Source organism: Sander lucioperca, chromosome 19 (assembly GCF_008315115.2).
Source record: "Sander lucioperca isolate FBNREF2018 chromosome 19, SLUC_FBN_1.2, whole genome shotgun sequence".
Taxonomy (NCBI): domain Eukaryota; kingdom Metazoa; phylum Chordata; class Actinopteri; order Perciformes; family Percidae; genus Sander; species Sander lucioperca.
The window spans coordinates 19,344,439-19,364,335 of NC_050191.1; the positions used below are offsets into that span (position 1 = coordinate 19,344,439).

The 19,897-nt window shown below is 40.9% G+C and overlaps 1 protein-coding gene across 3 annotated transcripts; it reads right to left on the minus strand.

Annotated features, from left to right (window-relative positions):
- Positions 1-1,314: 1,314 nt before the first annotated feature.
- On the minus strand, positions 1,315-19,214 carry si:ch73-21k16.1 (phosphatidate phosphatase LPIN1). 3 transcript variants are annotated; one of them, XM_031321787.2, is made up of 21 exons: positions 18,972-19,214; positions 12,107-12,310; positions 11,908-12,003; positions 9,753-10,039; positions 8,748-8,807; positions 8,541-8,642; positions 8,325-8,442; positions 7,922-8,228; positions 7,414-7,507; positions 6,425-6,609; positions 6,249-6,342; positions 5,965-6,034; positions 5,215-5,307; positions 5,075-5,136; positions 4,816-4,954; positions 4,494-4,642; positions 4,220-4,306; positions 3,581-3,733; positions 3,341-3,455; positions 3,094-3,197; positions 1,315-2,971 (listed from the first exon to the last, which is right to left on the minus strand). In XM_031321787.2, exons 1-21 carry the CDS (start codon positions 19,044-19,046, stop codon positions 2,797-2,799), a joined length of 2,769 nt encoding a protein of 922 aa, XP_031177647.1. In that variant the 5' UTR covers positions 19,047-19,214; the 3' UTR covers positions 1,315-2,796. The 3 variants fall into 3 exon arrangements, with proteins under 3 accessions (XP_031177647.1, XP_031177649.1, XP_031177648.1); XM_031321789.2 differs by lacking the exon at positions 18,972-19,214 and adding an exon at positions 14,743-15,158; XM_031321788.2 differs by lacking the exon at positions 8,748-8,807 and having other exon boundaries at positions 18,972-19,213.
- Positions 19,215-19,897: the final 683 nt, after the last annotated feature.

The window sequence follows — 19,897 nt, forward strand, 5'->3', positions numbered from 1 at the left end:
GAACATCTGCGTTTTGCTGCTTGCAGATAGACAGATAAAATGAGCATGCACATGTCTGAGACTAAGATAAAGTGTGTAGCGCACACTTTGGTCAACCGAACAATTTCTGTGTTTTTGTGCTTATAATCAATCTTATAGGCGTCCTCTATTTATTTTTTCTCCAAGGATTCATGGAGGCTGGAAAGATAAGTCCCTGTTTAGGTAAACCTGCATCCTGTCAGCCTTCACCCCCCTCTATCTGTCTGTGAGCAGCTGATGCATCACACTGAGTGATGTGATGACAGACAAGTGAAGAGATGCAACTGGAGCCCAAATGGACCTAAACTTTGTACCTCTTGTTTAAAAATGCATCTGCTATTCAGGCAGTGGTGTAATGTGACCACCGGTGAGTAGATTTAGCCTACTGTACAGCAGTACAAATTTGAGGTAATTTACTTGAGTATTATCATTTTGTGCAACTTTATACATGTCAGAGGCTATTATTGTACTTTTTACCCCATTACATTTGCCTCCCAGCTTTAGTCACTTTTCAGATTACAATTCTTCATACCCTTCCTGTCCAGAAAGAAAACATGTAGATCTCCAAATTTGGTGTTTTTTAAATTAATTTTTCTGATAAAATTTTTCTGAAAGATGAAGGGTTCCTTCATGGGTTGAGAAAATGATCCTACTACTTAAGATAAATGAACTATTTTTATTATTATATAACCCTCTTAATTGGATGAGCTGGAAAACATATCGTCACAAAGCTGAATATAGGGGCTGTTCTCACAGGACAGCAACGCTACAAACATGATGATCCTACAAAATACATACCTCACTGTAGATCAAACTACCTTACAGTTTATCAGAATCAGAATCAGAAAAGGATTTATTGCCAAGCAACACTTACAAGGAATTTGCCTTGATGGTTGGTACGTACATAAACAAACATAATAAACATTAATATCAAATAAATATAAATAAATTTGTTAAAATTAGCACAACCTTAAACATCTACAGCAGTAAAATGCAACATTTGCATTATGTAATGCAGCAATAATATTAATCCACAAACAATATATATACTAGGAAAATACTTACAGGGAACATTTTATTGCACAATGATGTACTTTTACTTGTAATACCTTCAGTACATGTTGCTGATAATACTTAAATACTTTTACTTATGTAAGGTTTTGAATGCAGGACTTTTCAAGTATGTGAATACTTTTAAAGGATCTGAATACTTCTTCCACCACTGTACTCCGGTGAATAAAGTGTTAATACAGGGAGTCAGTGGATATTGACACTCACTCACTCACTCACTGGTGTACCAAGGCATTTTTTTAATAAGTTTGATTACATAAATGTAACAGTGAACTGGTCAAGAGAAGGGGTGGAGAGAGTAAATGAACAAATTCTTGATCATATTGTTCACAGTTAAGGCAAAGATAATACGCTTTCAGGCTATGTTTAGCTCTTTCATGGAAAGAATAATAAAAGCATTATATACACACATCCTCTTTTATAAACTGCAGGCTTACTTGATATGATGATACTGTTCAGATAGTTATGTTCACAGTAAAACCACTGATATATTAGGCAGGTTACCGTGATAGCAGCTCCTGTACATATACTGTATATGACCTCAGGTTATCTGTGGTATTGTAAGAAATAAAGATCACTTTACGAGTGTCTGTAACTTAGAAAAAAGGTAAAACATTCCTTTTAATACCGTGGCCTACTGTCCGCTCTAAGCTATGTAGTCCAATAAGGGTTTTGCTTTAAGTGACATTACAAGGGCATGGAAGTACAGTAATGTCATCAGATGAATGAATAAAATATACTCAATGGCATTTATGGAAATCATCTTAGAGAGTGGAACATATTGTATGAACTGGATAAATTAAAAGGTGTTTCATGAAGGCCACAACAGAAATGACATTCTGATCACAACATATAGACAGTGTGGATCTCAATAGAAAAACAAAAATGATTTAGCAATTCCTCCCACAGATACTCTTGATTTTGACCACTGGAAATGTTTTGCTTTCTGTTCTCCTGTCAGCATTACTTTGTCTCAACAATAAATACTCATTCCAAACCGTCTTTATAATGCACCCTCTGTCAGGATAATGTCAAGCTACATAGATGATCATTCGGTCATTGTGCTCTGTAATACATTTTAATGTAATATGTAACTAATACTGATTTTTTTCAAACAGAATATTAGATTACATACACATATGTTGCTATAAAGTCAAATTAGCCTGCATGTATTTATATATAATCTGCATTTCCATGCTGATTGAGGATCTGTAACAGTCTGGACTGAAAAAACGAAATACGAAGTACGAAAATAAATTCTACATTGAGTATTTGGCACAAGTTTAAGTAACTTGCTCTCTTATGTGTGCACAGTGTGTCTCTGTGATGCACTTTTGAACAGATGCCATATCATCTGTTAGATACAGAATGCAACTGTCTGCCTAGAAAGCTACCTTTAGCTACCTAAATAATGTCAAGACTCACTCAAAAATAACATATGTGCTAAGCTGCCTGAATAAATTATTATAATTTCTCATATACATACATCTAGTCAGAAGGCTACAGAGGCCGTCTTTTCATAAAAGTGCGCTTACATCCATCTTGTGCGTTATAAGAGTTTTCACAGCAGCTCTCTCTCTCTCGCTCTCTCTGTGATCTCAAAGTGCTACATCTTCTACAAACATCTACAGATTCATATCACACACATGTAACCATCACACCATCAGTGCTCTGCCTGCTAGGAGCTGCTCTGCAGGCCACGGGTAGTCAGCTGCTGGGACGGGGAGACTGTGGAGGTGTAGTGTCCTGATGGTCCACCCGGGGGAGCTGCTGCCTCCAGTAGGTGAAGTGGCTGTAGGTGTCTGAGCAGGGGAAGTCTGAGGAGGAGGCCCGCATCTTCAGAGGAAACACATGGTCCACCACCTCACCCAGACGGACGTAACTGAAGAGACGAGGAGGTAACAATCAGACATGAATTAAATGAGCAAACCAAGTCTTGTTTTTCTGAAGTCATTACGGTCTTTCCTCCTAGAATATATCATGTAAACTGCATGCGTTACTTACGATGAGATGTTGGTCTTGGCATGCTCCTGCACTAGCTCTCCTTTAGGGTTTACTGTAAAAATCCTGTTTAGAGGCACTCCTACTTCTTTATAGGAATATACATCCTGCAAATATAAATGAGAATTGAGTGTTAAAAATGTTGTTTATCTAAATGACATGCATTTAGGCAATAATCTACAGCAAAGATGGCTTTCATTTTTAACCAAAAAAACTCCAGATGAACCAAATTTTATATGTATGTGCATACCGTTGGTCTGTTGCCAAACGCTGCATAGAATGGCTGTGTGTTGGGGTAGAAGAGGTTCTTGATATCGTTGAGACACTCCACCTTGAATTTCTCTGGTTTCTTCTCGATCACTTCCCTGTCAAACACAAACAATGTAACCAACAATCAGCCGAGTACAACAATGCTCAAGTCTCCTGCATCTTCTTGCACATTGTTACATGACTATAGTAAAGGGAGAAAACGTGTGTGAGTGAGAGAGACCTGTGCAGAGCTGAAAAGAGGCTGCTCGGGCTGAGAAGGACGGGGCCTATAGGAAGCATGGTGCCTCTCTCGTTGACCCAGTGTAGGTAACCTCTGGTCATGTCAGCCATGCCGATAGCTCGAGCTGAGCAGTACAGGAACTTGTAGCCATTTCTGACGGAGCGAGAGAGAGAGAGAGAGAGAGAGAGAGAGAGAGAGAGAGAGAGAGGGGCACGTGTATTAATAATGATCACTTAATGACAACAAATCAGAGCATTTTTCAGAGCTTCTTTTGGCCTGTTTAGTGGAAAATACATACAGTATTTTCAAGCAATGTGTGCCTTTTGTGCTTTGCTTTGAGTGGAACTATTCAAAGCAATTAACATCTGACACTGGGTTAGTAAATTAGTAGGGGTGCACAATTCAGAAAATGTCAAAATTCGATTCAAAAACGATTCACAGTATGTAAATGTGGTTACTTTTCCCATGTGATTGCAGTAGATATACAATAAAAAAAAAAAAATATATATATATATATATATAAATATATATTTTTTTAAATAAAAAAATATGAATAGATTTTTGCAATTCTATGAATCGATTTTGAATCGGTAGCACTTGAATCGTGATTTTTGCACACCCCTATAAATTAGTGCTTACTGGCTGACTTTGTGGTAGAGTTGTGCAATGCCCTGGTGGGTCCAGTCTTTCCCCAGTGTGGGCAGGATATGGCCCAGTGTGTCCGACCTGGAAATACACAGCACAAAAATGACATTGAGACATGTGAGCTCAGGCTAATGTATGTCCTGCACACAGCTTGTAGATGACCCTGTCATCTTGGGCCATATCTATATACATTTTCACCCCAAACCAAGTTAAACTGTATAGTAAAGGTGACTGTAAAAGTATGTGTGTATTCACATGTATCACACACCTGGTGATGGTTCCATCTATGTCAGAGATAATTATCTTGTCGTCCCAGTTCCAGAGGTAGATGGTGCCCTGACAGCGACAGGTTCCCTGGTACTGAGTGGTCACGCTGAACACAACATCGTTAGGACCATCCTGCAGCTGGAGAGACAGCTGTTTGTGTGTGTGTGTGTGTGTGTGTGTGTGCGTGCGTAAGAAGAGGGAGGGAGCGAGAGAGAGAGAAAGAGAAAGAGGAAGAATGAGATATACTACATGGAGGTAAAAACGATGTCTATAATAAATAAAACAGTTCAAAGTCTACAGTGTATTCATTCCAAACTCCTCACCAGCTGCTCTGATGTGAGTCGAAGTGTTTTCTTATAGGTCACGCCTCCTGGTGTGAGCCCAGGCTCTGATTGGATGGTGGCAGAGCTCTGTTTGGCTGCTCTGTGGTCTTCATCACTAGAGGACGACTCTTCTTTGTGTCTAACATCAGACAGGTTGACAATGTGTTAAAGGATGTTTAGTCCTGTCAGCTAGGATGTGCGATCGCTCGCTAATTTAGAGGATATTTTCTGGCATTGAATGGTTTTCAGGGTTCCTCACCTGCTTGACATTTTCCCAGCCTGCTCATCGTAGCCACCGGCCCCACGCTCAGAGACGGAATCCTACAGGAAGACAAACAGTGTTAATCTGCTTTACTCCCTCATTTACTGGAACTTTATCAACAGATGAGAAGAAATTACCGATTTGGTGCTGCTGTTTCTGCCTCGCCAGGAGAACCACCACCTCCCTCCTTTCTTGGGCATCTTCTCCTTCATGATGTTCTCCACTGCAGCCTGGAGCAGAGCACACACAACCCCAAACAACGAAAACACAACACTGTAAAAAAAAAACACTCAAAAATGAACTTAAGCCAAACCAGACCATAAATGAACAAACAGTAACACAGAAGCAACAATGTGTCTGCGGTTGTAATGGGGAAAATAAAGCATGTATGGCGCTTGGAAGTTTGATACGGAACAAAGAACGAGGAAGGTAGATAAAGTAAAAACAGGAGAAAGAGGCAAAAGAGTGACTGACGTACTGAGCTGTAGCCCAGCACACCAGTCAGACAACAGAGAAGAAACTCTAAAGCTGAGTGAATATAACGGAGGCAAGAGGACTGATGAATGGATGGATGGATGGATGGATGGATGGATGCACCAATGGGATGGGAAGGGAAGGGAATAGAGGGGAAGACAGGGTTTAAGGAGAACAGATTCAGTGGATGTTTGTCACACAACATGAAGTCTATCTGAGGCTGCAATAACAGAACATTTAGACTGTAAGGTTATAGATTACACATTATGCAACCTAATGATAGGTATTTAAGGTGCATAGAGATACAAACATACAGGGTGCAGTACCGGTTTCACTCAAAAGGGGGAGTGGTATTCATGTAGCACAACCACGGTCTGAGTCATTAGTATCTGTGCTGTGTATCAATTTCTTACCTTTGGCAGCGGTTTCTGAAAGGCCTGCATAGCCAGCATAAGTGGAGCTGCAGAGCTCCAATTATAGTATCTGAGGGAGAAAACAAAATATATTTTTATCAACTTCATAACCGTAGCAAAAAACACTTTATGAGCCCAAACAATCCTGCAGACACTGCAGTTTCTGCTGCAATGTGTGGCAGTTCAATCTGTAAATCATACAGTGGATTATAGACTGCTTATAGCCTGCTGGTTTTACTATATTTAGACACAAACATGTTCTCCCTCTAGCAAATGTGTCTTACTTGGAGCCAATTTTCACAACTAAGTTGGGGTCGTCGATGATGGAGGGGTTTTCCGAAAACTGCTGGTAAGAGATGATCTTCTCATGGAACTGCTCTGTAAGGACAATTTCATGTTCAGTTTCCCTTTTTCCCACAGCTTACAACACAGTGTGTGACGTTTTCAGTCAGCATCTTACCTTTAGTGATCTCCCTGTTGTCATTGAGTCCTCCACACAAGGAGATGGCGATAGACGGCATGTCAGCCAAGGGGTCGCAGTAGCTATCCACTCCGCTGTCCCCTCCAGAGCTGAGCGACTGTGGGGACAGACTGCTGCTGTGGAGGCCCGGGTCTGAGATGCTCCTCACTGCTGCACCACTGTCACTTCAGAGGAGAGGTGTTTTGTTTCGGGGTCAGCCCTTTGTTCCCACAGCCCAATGGTCCCACATTCCTAAGAATTGTCTTAAAATTTGGCCCTATGTTTGGGTTAGGGTTACATTCCATCTGTAGTCCATTGCTACTGGATAATAGGTTGGGTGTAATTGGCTACCAATTTGGGAGAAAGGGAGATAAAATCTGATACAAATTTATGAAAAAGGAACTGTGGGAACATAGGGCCTAATTTTGAAAAAAATCTTAGAAATAGGCACGGAACATAGGCACACTCCTATTTTGTTCAGTGGTGGAAGAAGTATTCAGATCCTTTACTTAAGTAAAAGTACTAATACGACACTGTAAAAAATACTCTGTTACATGTAAAAGTACTGCATTGAAAATGTTACTTAAGTAAAAGTATGTAAGTATAATCAGGAAAAAGTGCTTAAAGTATTACAAATAAAAGTAATCAATGCAGAAAAATCCTCACATTTTAGAAACTGTGTTTAATCGTCTAATCATTTCAGCTGTACTTGTAGGCCTATATATTGTTGGGTAGTTGATTTTATAATAAAATATCGTACCGTATAAACTACAAGTGATGTGTGTGCAAAATCTTAATTTGTAAAGTAACTAGTAACTAAAGCTGTCAGAGTAATGAAGTGGAGTAGAAGTACAAAGTGGCATGAAAAGAAAAGTACCTTAAATTTGTACTTAAGTACAGTACTTGAATAAATGTACTGGGTTACATTCCACCACTGGTTTTGTTAAGTATTATTAAGCTCAATGTGATACGTTTGGACTCTTTCATACCTCTTAGGGAAATAAAGGGCCGCCACTTCAGGCTCGAGCTCTGTGATGTCATCCAGGTAAATTCCATCAGCACCAAGATGGCGGCTTCTCTTGTCTGCAACAGAGAGACGACTTTTGAGATAAATTGTCAGCTTCTTGTATTTGCTTTTTTCTTGGGTTTACTCGTGACAAAATCATTTGACAGCTTGGTTTTGAATTGGTTTTCTTCAAGCCATCAATCTTTTTTGCTTTATTTGGTTTGTGTTAAACCAAAAAATGCTTTCTTAAAACCAGCAGATTGGGTTGGGTAATTTTGAGTAACTATCATTATATTTAGAAAGCTCTTATTAGAAAGTATTTTTTTTGGTGATTTTAACACCACAAACTGAATGCCATTGAGCTAAACAGCAAACGAGAGAACTACAGCTGACAGCTTAAAACCTCAGCCAATGAACTGATGGCTGGTTAGATCAACAAGACTCCCAAGGGAATGATACATTTTATTGTGTTGGTGCTCTTTGACTGTTACCTTTTCTCTTGGATGGAGAGTCTGTCTTTCCTGGTGGACGAGACATTGTCTCCTCCATGTCAGACATACAAGCTGCCGCACCTCCGGCTGTCTGGGTCTCCATCCTCACGGATTCGGACTCCATTTCAACTGTCTCCTCACTGGTCTCCTCTGGCATCAGCAGTGTGAGTGCTGATATTTCTGAGCAGGGTCCGCACTGTTCTGAAGACGTCTCATGAGTTATCACACGGAAGTGTGTGCTTTCAGAAAAAGGGATGGATACTGGGCACACTGGTTGATGGTTGGATTTCACTGGAAGGAAGGATGGCTAGGAGAGGATGAAACAAAATGAACACAAATATATATATATATGTATATAGTTGTTCTCTCTGTGTATGTATGCACAGTGGAAACTTTTGGTTACCGTGGCAGCCTGTGGCAGCTCTCCCCATGCCCAGTGCATGGTTGGATTCTGATTGTCTGACGGCTTGCTCATTAGTTCAGAGTCGCTCTTGGAAGAGGTGGGACGAGAGTTTCCAGGGCTGAGAGAGGAATGGAGGATAAACCAACCATTAAAGAGCTGTTTCTTCTGAATAATACCATGTCGGTCTTCATCATACAGTATGAGTGAGTGAAGCACCTCTCAATAGGGCTCCACTCTCCATCTGAACGAGTGTAGATGCCAGTCTGTTTGAAAGAGCCGCCTGTTGTCTCATCTCTTAAAACGTCCCGAGATGAAGTCCTAAAAACACAGAACAAATACCGTATATGTACACCATATCATTGCATGTCATTAATCTGCATTTTTTTCCGTCATGTATTGTGTCTTTTATTTCATGTAATTTACCTTTCACTTTTCACCCATTTTAGACCCACAGAGATCATGCCTGAACTTGTTGCACTCTGCCTGCACTCAAAACATAACATGTCTTGTAGCTAGAATACTGTATTATGATTAAACATATGTGCATATTGTGAGTCCAGATAGTGAGTTTCTTTTTGACTCCCAAATTGTAATTATGTTTGGTTCGAACAGTTAACATTAAAATAAGTAAAAAATACCAGAAAGGCAGATTATAGTGGTTTGGTGTTTAAGGTAGATTGTTCCTTTAATAACAAAGCATTATAATAATGTGTTTACACATTGCACATCTTTTTTTTAAATAACTGCACTTGCATACGCTTAGCAATGTTTTCCAGTAGAGATGACCCAGAATTTAGATGTAATGTATCCCACACACACATGCAGAGATGGAAATAAATCTGCCTTGTAGCAGTTATTTACAACAGCTGCTGTATTCATTCATGATAAATGGACTTAAACACTTACAGTTTGGGAGGGGCATGGCTCTTATAGCTGCATGCCTGACCGGTTTATGCACATGCTAGTCTGATTTAGATCAAATCTAAATCTGCACTGCACACCATAGGCCAAGTCACATGTCAGCATAATGCATACACATGAAACACTCCTTGACAAAAACACACACAGTGAAGATATTTCCTTTTTTCAAGTGCAAAGCTTCTTCTTTTCTGTTTCGTGTTTCTTAACCATCACATGGCTGAAGTACTGTAGTGGTTTCCATACGATCTTTGAGTGTCTTTTCAGAGTGTGCCAATGCCACAGCTGGAAGCCTCTCCACTACAGACGCTGGTCTGTTTATTCTCCACTTCCAATGCAGCTGCTCTCAAAGCTCATTTCGTTGATGCATTATAGTTTTTACATCACTGCTTCACTGTCCACCCTTTTACCCCCTCCCTTATTTTGTCCCGTGTACTGCTTTTCCTCTTTTTGCTATCTTTATTCCTCTTTTCTTCCATCTCCTCCTTCCCCTTCTCCACACTTTCTCACCTGTTGCTCTCCATCTTCGTCATTTCATCTGAGCTGATGTCTATGGTGAACATGTCTTCATCCTCGGAGTAGTCCCCACTCTCCTCTCTCCTCAAACTGTCCGCCCGAGTCTTCTTCCTCCTCTTCCTCCTCTTCTTCATCCCCACACTTCCAGTCTCTCCCGTGCTCCCCGAGGAGCCCAGGGTTTGTATGGTTGGCCCGGAGCATTTCCCCATCAGGGAGGAGCTCATCAGAATGGCTCCATCCGACAAGATCGGAGAGGTGGCCAGGTAGGACGGAACCACTTCCTGTGATAAATTAGATCAAATCAGGGCAAAGATGCATCAATGAAACGCCTTTGAGAATTAACTAGGTTTTGAGATGAGATTTTAATTACTTAACATCAAGTAAATGGGCATTTATTATTTATAAATTCCTGAAGTGTTTGTGTTGACATGAATTGTTAAGTGCATTTGCAAGCGACACAAAGAACCCTGTGTGCTGTGCTGTGCAGTTTATTTGAAACACGTCCAGGCCAAAGAAAAATTGACTGTGCCACCTGCACTAATAATACCTCAAACACTAAAATACAAAATACTACATCCAACATATCTTCTCTGGCATCCACCCTGACGATTTCTGTAAGGGGGTTGAAAGAAGCATTTTGAAATCTGGAATAACTCCTGCTGGAACATGAATCTACTGTTTTGCACAATTTTTTGAACCGAGGAAAATGTGTACAATCACTGCCAAACTGTTGCAGCCACTTCTCCTTTAAGGAGACCCTTTGCCAGCAAAACCAAACAGCCCATCCAAAACAGACTCTGTTCCTTAGTTCTGTGTATAATACCTCCTTCTAGGAAATAAAAAGGCTTTCCAGGAGGGTGTCCTGTGGGGGGAGTATGAAAAGAGAGAGAAAGAGAGAGAGAGAGAGAGAGAGAGAGAGAGAGAGAGAGAGAGAGAGAGAGAGAGAGACAGAGAGAGAGAGACAGAGAGAGAGAGAGACAGGGAGAGACAGAGACAGAGAGAGAGACAGAGAGAGAGAGAAAGACAGAGAGAGAGAGAGAGAGAGAGAGACAGAGAGAGAGAGAGACAGGGAGAGACAGAGACAGAGAGCGAGAGAGAGAGAGAGAGACAGAGAGAGAGAGAGAGAGAGAGAGAGAGAGAGAGAGAGAGAGAGAGGGAAAAGTGAGGGATAACCATATGATTTGTGGTCTCCCATTTTTATTCCCTGTGCCAAGAAAAAATGGTTCAGAGGCACAATCTCTCCCCCCCCTTTCTTTTCCAGGCCTGGGAATCTGACACCACTCTGGGGAAAATAAATCACCCACTTCCCTTGTTGGTGCCGGGCCCCCCACCCGGCCTCAGTAGTTCACCGCTTGTTTGTGTCTTTCAGCTGCACACATCCTCATGTGCATACCATGGCGTAGACACATTTCATAATGACAGTACACACAACTTGGCTTTTTCAACCTGCAGCTCAAACATCTTGGAAAACCAAATGAAAACACTTGATGTTGAAATAAGTCCACTTTCCAATAACTGAGAAAAAAACAGCCACTGTTTTCAGAGTTTTCCATGAATTTTAGAGTTTTGAATGGCTCTCATGGGCTTCATAAACATAAAAACATAACAAGTGTAACGATTTTGAGAAAGAGGAGGGTATTTCTTACTACATCTAATGTCAACCTTTAACCATTTCTCTACACACGTCCTACTTAAAGGAAATTTCTTAGCCAGGAAACTCAAGTCTAGGATGATCCTCAGTTAGTCAGTCATTAGGCCCCATCATTTATTGTATAGGTCGGAAAGCCTGGGTTGGTAGATGCTGCATTCAGGACTCATTCACTCACTAATGAACAGAGGAATGCTGGTTAGCCAAAAGGAAAGAAAAAAATTCCTTGTCGCTGTGCCAACTCGGCACACAGCGTGACCTTGTTCAAGCTACTACAGTATGACTGCGCCTAAGGAGGAAGATAGTTTGGATAGCGCTTCTCAGTTGTAAACATGGGAGTGTCTGGGTTTCAGGGTGTCAGGAGGGTGGAGACTGATGCGTGTTTTCATTTAAATGTTGATTTTATTTGAATCAATGTCTGCCATTTAACAGCTGTTGTATTACACTTTGAACTAGAGCATCTTACACAGCCACTCACTGCTTAGTTATGGTCATAGTTACCTCGTCATTTTCTGTTTCTTGCACAAAGAATGCTTCTCCGTTGTCCCCAAGCTTCATATGGAGATTCACTGGTTCTCCATTGATCTCCATGTCCACCTGGAGGACCGGAGAAAGGGGCAAAAGAGGGGGGAAAACAATACTTTAAACATCTGAAAGTCCACAATTTTCTCAATGTAACAACAAAGCAAGTTGCCCATACCACTTTCTCTCGGGAGCGGAGGACTCCCATTTTGCCGAAGCGAACATGGAAAGGTGAGCAGTGCAGGGATCCATCGGGCTGTCTCACTACGATGACATCAATGCAGCCAGAAAGGGTGGCGGGATTGAGGCCTCGGTACAGCTCTTTGACCTGGACAAACACCTGGCCCGCCAACTGGCCCACGTAGTTCATGGTCTGACGGGTCTGGGGGAAGGAACAGTGTGAAAGGGGGACAAGACGGGACAGAAGAATTTCTTTAGCAATTAAAACTATAAACTACATCCATACCAAAAGGTCCAGATTCGCTACCTAATATAGTCCTGATCACTAAGCTCCACAATACTTTCTAAAACTCAGTCAACCTTCAGAAGAGGAGGTGTTGATGCACCAGCATTTGCTGTGACATTCTTCAGTCTGTCAATCAAACCACCGATGACGCATAACTCTCCCTCAGGGGCATGGGGTGAAGTTATTCCAATACTCTGATATGTCGTTTGAGCTAGAGAAAGAGGACATGGAGGCTGGTTCCTGTTCAGTACTACTTGTAGTTTCTCCCAGGACTGTCTGTGGCCTACATACTGTGGCAAGAACCTGTTGCCACTTTGACCTTCCCACCTTCTTCTCCCCTGCCTTCCTGATGAGTGTGGAAATCCTATCCGACTGTTTTTCATTCAGCAACCCCCAGCAACACAGGTCAAAGGACAAACCAAGTTAGACCAGTCTGTGTTAGGTGATCATAACCTTCCATGATGTATTGGCTGAGCTGAGGCATCATGGGAACTACAGCAGAATGCCTTTTGGAGACATGTAAGATGTGAATGTCGCCAATAAGGTTAGGGATACTGTTAGGCAAAAACTAGACTGAACACATTAGTCTGAGAATGATGATTGTTCATCTTTGCATTGTTCTCTAACAACTTTAGACCTCTTAGAGAGAAACGTAATGTAGTCCTTAAAGCCCCTGAACACTTATCAGCTTCTTACTGAGGGCATCCCACATGAAGACATAGTTTTCTGCCAAATTTATGACAGTTTTGCTTGTTTCACATTAGAGATTTCTGAAATTGTCTAAACGGATCAAACCACACTCACGCAGTCCTAATGAAGCAGATTATCTGAGTTTTTTTGAGCAGTCACTTATGATTTGAAGCCAGGCTTTCGGGGGCTTTAAACAATGTGCACACACTTCCTCTTGTAGCTGTAGCATTTAGTCCTGTCGCTCGTTTCCTGTTCATTCATTTCTGATACAAGCAATGTTTACTGCCCAAATGCTTTCTCAGATGAACATCAAAAAATGCCTGGAAAAGAAAATCATATTTTGTTCTGTCTGATATCCAACAAACATTTAACATTTGGACATCATTTGTGTCATCTCAACACATGAATTCCTAACTTCTCCATTCTAGTATTGATCTTTCTGTATCCTCTCAAACAATCACGTTTCCCACTAGTTGTGACAGCTCAACTCTAAAACAAACTACGAGGAGCATGCAGAAGGTAAGGAAAAGAACTAAAACCATTTCAAGAGTATCTATTCAACCTCATCCTTGCTGGCATCATTTGATGACTAAATGATTTACATTTCTATGATGCAAACAAACAACGTGATAAATCCCATTTGTAAATCTTTCCAGACTTATTGGGGTTTGCAGCTGTCTAATAACTGTCTAAGGGGGTCTGAACTAGACTCAGTTGGCAGTGGGCCACCAAAATGATTGCAGCAACAGGGAAGATTTGGAACAATAACCCCCACCTCTGACCTTTGAGCATGTGAGCAGAGAACAGGCTCCTTACAGAAGAACAGTTCTAATTTTAGAGCAGCAGATGAATATGAGGAGCCATAACAATGGCTGAGTATTGAAATGCCTCTTATAGATTACCTTAACTGTCTCTCATCATTCATTTCACCTATCATTGAGGCATTGAGTTACAGAGCTGTGAGTGAACCTGAGCTGATTTTCAAAGCAGAGGAAATTTTATGTGCTACATGCTGCAGAGCAGCCTTATCCAAAAATAGATACAGATGAGATAAAAAGAGGAAGAGGTCTGACAACTGCTTTGTTTCAAAAATGAGTAGTGGATAAAAAGTATTCTTTGAGGAAATCCTATTTTTAAAAACCAGTGACTGGTATGGCCATTAGTTTAAGCTGCAGTTATGAAGATTTCCTTGTCCTTCTGGCTGGGCAACTTAGCAGATAATGTGTTGCAGGTATAGACAGACTGTTTCACTTTCACCAAGTCTCAAGGACCATATTACACATACATAACCCATACGGCTCACACAATATTATACACTCCCCAATTATAGAGGTGGGATGTAATGAATTATTAGTTAAAAAGACAGGCAGTCACGACAGATATATGTGCTTCACACCAATCAGCTACAGTTTTCCCAACCGCACATTTAAAGGGAAATACATTTAAGAATCCAATAGATGTATACTATAACTAACTCGTAACATCCTGACAGTGCAAATAGACAATGTTAATGAATGATAAATGATGATAAGTAGGCTATATAATGAGTTTAAGGACACAGTATTGATCATAACAGATATGTAGCTATAACTGTGTGAAAATCAGATATCATCAGACAGGCAGGTGCAGTCAAATCCATAATAAAAACAGGCTCATACCTTCTATACAGTAGCTGAGTATGCGGACAGCCTTTAACACACGGAGACTGGCGTTTCCTCAGCGGTGAATGGCAGCTTAACAACACATCATAGAAGCGGAATTTCCCGATAGAGGTGATATCTGAGTGTTTGATAACGCCTTGAGTTGCTGTCACCGCCTTTCAGCGACAAAAAAAATGCTATTTTAAGTCAACGCGATGCTAACTTCTCCCTTTGACCGTTTCTGTTTCTCTCGCTCTGTCTAGCTCAGCGAGCCTTGTCAGTGGATGACATCATCTGCATCGAACCCCACCGCTGACCAATCAGCGTAGAGCTGTTGAGTTGCCAAAAGCATCGGTTCAGCTGCCACAGTGGCAACACAATTACAGCTGCTTACATTGTTGCAGACAGTTGACTGGTTGCGTCAAATTGGTATTCTCAAAGTGGAAGTAGCGTTTGGCATGTTTTGTGGCTTATATTCGTTATTATTTTACGCGACAAAAGCCACGGGATACCACTAATTCTGCACTGACTTAGTTGTAGTTTCAAAACTATATATATATATATATATATATATATATATATATATATATATATATATATATATCTTGGATATAGGCTATATATATTATTCTGTTTTTCATGCGAAGACTGTAGACCTATATGACATGTTAAACGATACATTATTAGCAACATCTTACAACGCTACAATGTCTCAGTTTAAAGAGCACCGAATAAAACTGTATCCAGCAGCTGCTATACTATCACGGCGGGAAATACCGGGGCTTACGTCAGCGTTTGAAGTCACTCAGTCAGTCTGGCGCAGTGAGGTGATCTTTCAGGCCAATCACAGCCCTGTATGATAGCACATGCGATGTTGCCAGTAGCCACAGTGTGTGTGTCTGTGTGTGTGTGTGTGTGTGTGTGTGTGTCTGTGTGTGTGTGTGTGTGTGTGTGTGTGTGTGTGTGTGTGTGTGTGTGTGTGTGTGTGTGTGTGTCTGTGTGTATGCATGCATTAGATCTAATTGTTTTTCCAGACCATGAAGCACACTTTCTTGGCTAAACCAGAAAAGGAAGAATGCATGTCTTTGAGAGGGTTTTTTCCTCCAGAGTCTACCAACGCTGAGCCCTGTGTTGTTATCTTGTGGGACTTTTGTGTACTTTTGAAATGCTCAACCTGATCATGCCAAGTGGCACTATTGTGAAAGAAATAAAGATAAAAACACAGACATGTTCCACTGATAACTTTGAAATAGTTGATAATTTCTTGAGTAGCAAGCAGTGCATGTCACCATGTCACACTGTACAATGTCAGAGCTGTGGTCTCATCCTGCACTGCTCCGGCTGTGTGTATGTGTGTGTGTGTGTGTGTGTGTGTGTGTGTGTGTGTGTGCTTGTTTAACTATATTTGTGGCGTCCAAAAACTGGGAGTCCAGTATACTTGTGGGGTCCGACAGCTTTGTGTGTGTGTGTGTGTGTGTGTGTGTGTGTGTGCGTGCGTGTGTTTTGTGATTTACAACCTTGCAGGTTCAGCATGTTTAGTTTCAATACCAGTTTGTTGAGTGAGAAGTTTGAAGTTTTTTTCATTAGACTGCTGACCCTGCACTAACCTGCAACCTCAACTGACATTATGCAGTTTTATGAATAGATAGATTGGTGGTTCCTTTTATTGCATATGTTATGTAAAATGTACTATCATGTGGTTTGTCATTCAACCTTGTTTAAAATGACACATTTCCCGCGAAATATGAAGTATGCTCTTCAAATTTCTCTCTCGTACTGAGCATTTGTTTCTCATTTGTAAAGAAGCTCTTCTTCCCTGTGCAGCTACAGTTTAGTTTCATGCATCACAGTACAAGCCACTTGCTTGAAAATGTGACAAATATGTCCATCCAGATTATAAAGTACAAACAGTAATAATGCTGTACAGGCGTGACACATATTGTTATAACTCAACACTAGCAGTGGTCAGCCCATTCTGGCATTGCTACACATGCAGAGATCAGTCTTTATGTCACTGAGATTCTCTCAGGATATATGAGCCAGCTGCCCTTAGACGTGTTTCTAAAAGCTGCTTTGCTAGGAAGAGCTGAGCTCAGCCAATGTACTCTTGACACCAAACAGCACATGATAGCAATTTCATTTTTAACATGCATGGTCAGTGCTGTGAGCGGTATCAGGCTACGACAAATATGTTGACACTTTAACATTAAGTCTCTGTTACTAAACCACTCAGCAACATATTTCAACAAAAAAACGTTCAGGTTTTATTTTCTTGGATATTCTAAAACCCTCAAATATCTCAAACTTGACTTTTTGTTACATGCATTTACACAGACTTAAAATTTGCCTAATTTGATACCTGTAGGTTGACCTATTTAGCATTGCACCAAAAAATTCATCCTCCCTCCTCGAAAGGAGTGTCTTGCCTGGTGTGGTCCCACACAGCCAATCACAACTTTGTATATACAGATTTGTAGCTATGAGCTGACTGCTTCCTATGCACCAATCACACTGTAGTACAGCAACAATTTGTTCAAAAACCTTGCTGTAGGACACAAACCCGGGTCTCCTAAGGTGAAAGTCCTGTGTTTGTTTGACCCATTGACGGTGCTTCAACAAATTCATTGCATAATATTTTAACACACTTGGTTGATATCAAGGCCTCTGATTGGCACAGGCTATTCTGGCCTGAGAGTCATAAGACTCTGACAGAAACATTATGAGCTGGACTATTAGCTGGAACTGCCAAACTGTGATAGGGTGATTAAAAGGAATGCTTTGTCCTTAATTTGTGAGATTATAGGTGTAAAACACCTTCTTGGGATAAACATTGTTGTGTTATGGCTGTGGACTGTGAAAAGGAGGAGAAACTGAGATGGACATACTTTTTAAATAACTCAAGATTTAAAATGGGGATATTTATTTAAAAAAATAAAAAAAAGTATCCACAAATATCGTTTAGGATGTTTTGGTCACAACAAAAGGCCACATGATTAAAGCGTAACTCTCGCCAAAATGGCTAAACCTAAATCTAGGGTCTTTTTGTGAATGTAGCTGAGTCAAACTTTCGTTTAAAAGCATAATTAGGACAGAAGCACCACTTTTAAGATTGACCGTATTTTCGTTTTCAGTGTTAGGAGCACTCCCATTCACTATTTTTAAAACACTAAGAAGGCTCGACACAACATGAAACTTTGCTTGAAGTATCGCCAGTGGCTCTACACATGAACTCGAGCATTGAGAACATTGTTTGTGTACACAGACAGTTTTTGACTCGCAAGATGGCGGCGAGCGGAAAAAACAACTGCTAAAGTGAGTTGTTCAAAACCTTTCTTTTTAGTAAACTCTGTAAAAATAGCGTTTTTGATGCTAGCGATGCTTTTTGTGAATGGTACATTCACAAAAATACCCTAGGTTGCATTTTGGCGAGAGTTACGCTTTAAGACAAGATTAAGAACTTTCTTAATCATATGGCCAGGCCTTGAAATCAAGATTGTGTGGCATGTCACAAAATCCCACAAAAAAGAAAGAACAATTGTATAGGCCTATTTATGAATGAATATCCTATACATGTATGCAATACACTCACAAATTCAACAATTGTCATAGGTATCTCCTAACCTTTACCTCACCTAATGAGTCTGAGTTGCAATTGTTGCAACACATTGTTTTCTTCCGAGGATCCTTTCTTACCAAAAATAACCTAAACTCAGAAAAACCACAGATGGGTTTAGAAGATCACTTCATCCACCAGGCTATCCCTCTACCCCTCTTTAAACCTGTCCCCTCTTGCCCCCCTTTTTACACCCTTCTTCTCCCTCCCAAGTTTCAGTCGGAACAGATCGCCTTACGTGGGGATTACTGAAGCACACATCTCTGCTGTCCTGTCTCCCCCCCATGTCCCTAGCTATAGGACCCCTTACTCTCAAATGCTGTCAGTCAGATATTTTATTTATGTTCATATTTAATAAAAACAGAAGAGAATTTTGAATGACGGAAACTTATGTCTTCAGTCCTGCTCTGTCGTGATACAAAACACGCAAACACATGAGCTTGCATCCATGTACCTGGACACGGTTATTCCTCTCTGTGCATTTCTCTCAATTCCTGCTGTCAACTAGATGCATGTAAAAGCACAATCCTTCACCTTTACATCTATTGTGTTCATCAAGATGTAGCCTACTCTCTGTTATCCATATTTCATGCTTTTTCTTCCACACATGCAAAGAATTTACAAACTACTTTACCCAGCTCCAGGTGGTGTCAGTGGCATAGCGCTCAACGGCCTCATCAAACTCTTCATCATCCGCTGCTGATGTCATGATTCCATAATGCGTTTGATCCAAGCTGCAGGTCTCAGGTCTTAGCTACCACTAAACAGATATGTATGTATAAAACTCCACAAGTCCGATCCAGTCCAGAACTTAAGTCTTCACTCCTTGAGCATGTCAAGAGTCTGACTGCCGTGTGCAAGTGGACAGCTTCTGACTAAATTTACCTGAGTCCCCTGGTCAGAAACCTGAGACTGGTCATCGTCCACCAGACCCTCTGACTTCTTAGGCATTTGAGGAGGGGGGGGGGGCACTTGTTAGGACTGTTTGTCAGAATGTTAGTTAAGTGGACTTTACACACACACACACACACTTGATCACACACACACACACCAGTCAGACGACAAATTACCTTGGTACAGAGCTCCCCTTCCCACATGAATGCCTGACAGTTTTTTTCAATGTGTAAATTCCTCATTAGTTAACAGTGTCCAGTGGCGTAAGGTACTTATGACAGGCCCCCAGTGCATTACTGTCGCTTTTATGTTTGAAATGCATGACTGCTCGCTTGGCTTGCAGATGTGCTCAGTTTGGAAAACTTTGACAGATTTTGCGCTTAAACTACCTATCGTATATCGTCTCATCACATGATCAAATAGAGACTTCACCTTGGACATCAACATACGTATTACTCAGCAATTACCATTGCATAATCTGTATATAACAAAAATACCCCCCAAAAAGTAAGACAATATTCATTAATTGAATAGTTTTTTAGATTGCTACTGACTATTTTACAAAAAAATAAATAAATACCACTACAGGCCCCCCAACCCAGGGGCCCCAGTGCAACTGTGCTGCCTGCACTGTCTATATTTACGCCCCTGTCAGTGACTGTGACA